At 49.0% G+C, this 2500-nt stretch overlaps 1 protein-coding gene across 3 annotated transcripts in view; it reads right to left on the bottom strand.

Annotated features, from left to right (window-relative positions):
• Window positions 1-2500, bottom strand: part of LOC121698503 (rap guanine nucleotide exchange factor 4-like) — a 46268-nt gene that overhangs the window by 2116 nt on the left and 41652 nt on the right. For all 3 annotated transcript variants that reach the window (XM_042080663.1, XM_042080664.1, XM_042080665.1), the window contains 5 exons: window positions 2155-2252; window positions 1814-1939; window positions 1303-1481; window positions 1076-1166; window positions 1-24 (listed from right to left, as the gene is read on the bottom strand). The exon at window positions 1-24 is cut by the window's left edge and continues 27 nt beyond it. In XM_042080663.1, the coding sequence (XP_041936597.1) occupies window positions 1-24; window positions 1076-1166; window positions 1303-1481; window positions 1814-1939; window positions 2155-2252 (518 nt within the window). The remainder of the gene's footprint in view (window positions 25-1075; window positions 1167-1302; window positions 1482-1813; window positions 1940-2154; window positions 2253-2500) is intronic.

Genomic DNA, 2500 nt, shown 5'->3' with positions numbered 1-2500 from the left:
CTTCTTGAACTTGCTGGGTAGTTTCTGCAAATACAGTAAAGAGATTACGTTTGTGAGAGCAAATGTGTGCCTACGTGTGTGTGTGTGTGTGTGTGTGTGTGTGTGTGTGTGTGTGTGTGTGAAGGTCAATGAGAAAAACAGGGAGAAATGGCAAGAGAGCGTTTGAGAGAACATTTCTGCAGGGGCTGAGTTGAACACTAACTATTACCGGGAAATGTCAAGCTCCAGCAGCCCCTTCCTAGTCAGTGGTCTGTACCCAGCTCATAACCTGCATGTCAGGTTATCATAGTTGTTACCATGGCAGTGGGGAGGGGGGAGTGAGAGGGTGCAGCAAAGAACATATACTTCATGAATCAGAATGTTACTGCCTGACTGGGAATCCTCCTGATTCTCCCATTTACCACTCTGCTACTGTGTGTGTGTGTGTGTGTGTGTGTGTGTGTGTGTGTGTGTATTTGTGTGTGTGTCTGATGTGGATAACACACACCTCCCAGGTCTGAGTGAGTGTGTGTGTGTGTGTGTGTGTGTGTGTGTGTGTCTGATGTGGATAACACACACCTCCCAGGTCTGAGTGTGTGTGTGTGTGTGTGTGTGTGTCTGATGTGGATAACACACAGCTCCCAGGTCTGAGTGAGTGTGTGTGTGTGTGTGTGTGTGTGTATTTGTGTGTGTGTCTGATGTGGATAACACACACCTCCCAGGTCTGAGTGAGTGTGTGTGTGTGTGTGTGTGTGTGTGTGTGTGTGTGTGTGTGTGTGTGTGTGTGTGTGTGTGTGTGTCTGATGTGGATAACACACACCTCCCAGGTCTGAGTGAGTGTGTGTGTGTCTGATGTGGATAACACACACCTCCCAGGTCTGAGTGAGTGTGTGTGTGTGTGTGTGTGTGTGTGTGTATTTGTGTGTGTGTCTGATGTGGATAACACACACCTCCCAGGTCTGAGTGAGTGTGTGTGTGTGTGTGTGTGTGTGTGTGTGTGTGTGTCTGATGTGGATAACACACACCTCCCAGGTCTGAGTGAGTGTGTGTGTGTGTGTGTGTGTGTGTGTGTGTGTCTGATGTGGATAACACACACCTCCCAGGTCTGAGTGAGGCGGCTCACAGCTGGGTTGCTCATGCCCATGATGATGGCAAAGAAGGAGTTGAGGTTCCGGAACTCCCTGCAGCTGATAGACACACACACATAAACACACACACACACAAACACACACACAATATGAGACCATTCCTTGAACATGCTTGTATATGTTTGTATATTGTTTATGCGTGTGTGTGTGTGTGCGTGTGTGTTGAGACACTCACTGAGCAGCAATCTTGATAAACTTCTTGAGCAGCTGAACGCGTTTGCTGAGCTGGCCGCACAGACACACCTCGGTGACCACCCAGAACTGCAGCTGGTTGAAGCGCCGCAGGAAGAGGTCCAGGTTGGCCGTGCTCCTCCGGTAGGCCTGACGCCCAAATGTGTGGTACACAAACTCATGCTGCAGGATGAAAGGGGGGGGAATTCAAGACAGATTCAAGAGATATTCAATATATTTGATCTGATACCCGTGAGGAGGTCTGGTTCCTGATAAGCAGTCCGATCCCCATATAGGAATGTGTTCCCCATAAAGGAGTCTGGTCTCCATACAGGAGTGCGTTACCCATAAAGGAGTCTGGTCTCCATACAGGAGTGCGTTACCCATAAAGGAGTCTGGTCTCCATACAGGAGTGTGTTACCCATACAGTAGTCTGGTCCCCATAAAGTAGTATGGTCCCTGTAAAGTAGTATGGTCCCCGTAAAGTGGTCTGATCCCTGTAAAGAAGTCTTTACCTCATGCACGCAGCTGAAGAGCTCCCAGTCATAGAGGGTCATCTGGAAGGCCAGGTCCTTAGAGCTCATCAGCTCAAAGCTGGACATGGAGCCAGAAGACGGTCCCTCCTGCTCTGGCAGAGGAGCCTAGGCAACACACACACACACACACACACACACACACACACACACACACACACAGAGTGTGACACACAGCACACACATTTCCTTTATTTAGAATCTTATCTACTCACAGTCTTTGACAGAGCATGTAATTTCCTCAGGATAGTGTGTACGTTCAGCTGTGGTTTCTGACAGTGAGTGTTTATGAGTGTGTGTGTGTGTCTGTCTTGAGGGCTCACCAGAGCGTCCAGCTGGTCTCGTGGACAGACGAACAGACGGCCGTTGACGCCCAGGGCTTGGAACACTGACACCTCACTGGGCTTCAGAATCTGCTTCTCTGCAGGGCAGGACACCAGCATCACACACTATAGCAGGCTGTGTGTGTGTGTGTGTGTGTGTGTGTGTGTGTGTGTGTGTGTGTATATATGTGTGTGTTTGTTTGTGTGAGAGCGTCTGTGTTTTGTAATAAACATAACAGGCTTAATCATAGGAAATAAATATCTATCAACATGTGGTTAGCAGTCTGTCGCTAGCCTGCAGTGTGTCTGAGGCGAGAGCTAGCGGCTACAGCTAATAAACCTCTTC

Source organism: Alosa sapidissima, chromosome 23, assembly GCF_018492685.1.
Source record: "Alosa sapidissima isolate fAloSap1 chromosome 23, fAloSap1.pri, whole genome shotgun sequence".
NCBI classification, from domain to species: domain Eukaryota; kingdom Metazoa; phylum Chordata; class Actinopteri; order Clupeiformes; family Clupeidae; genus Alosa; species Alosa sapidissima.
Note: the sequence above shows the minus strand (reverse complement) of the source record. Positions and strands in the feature narration are given on the sequence as shown.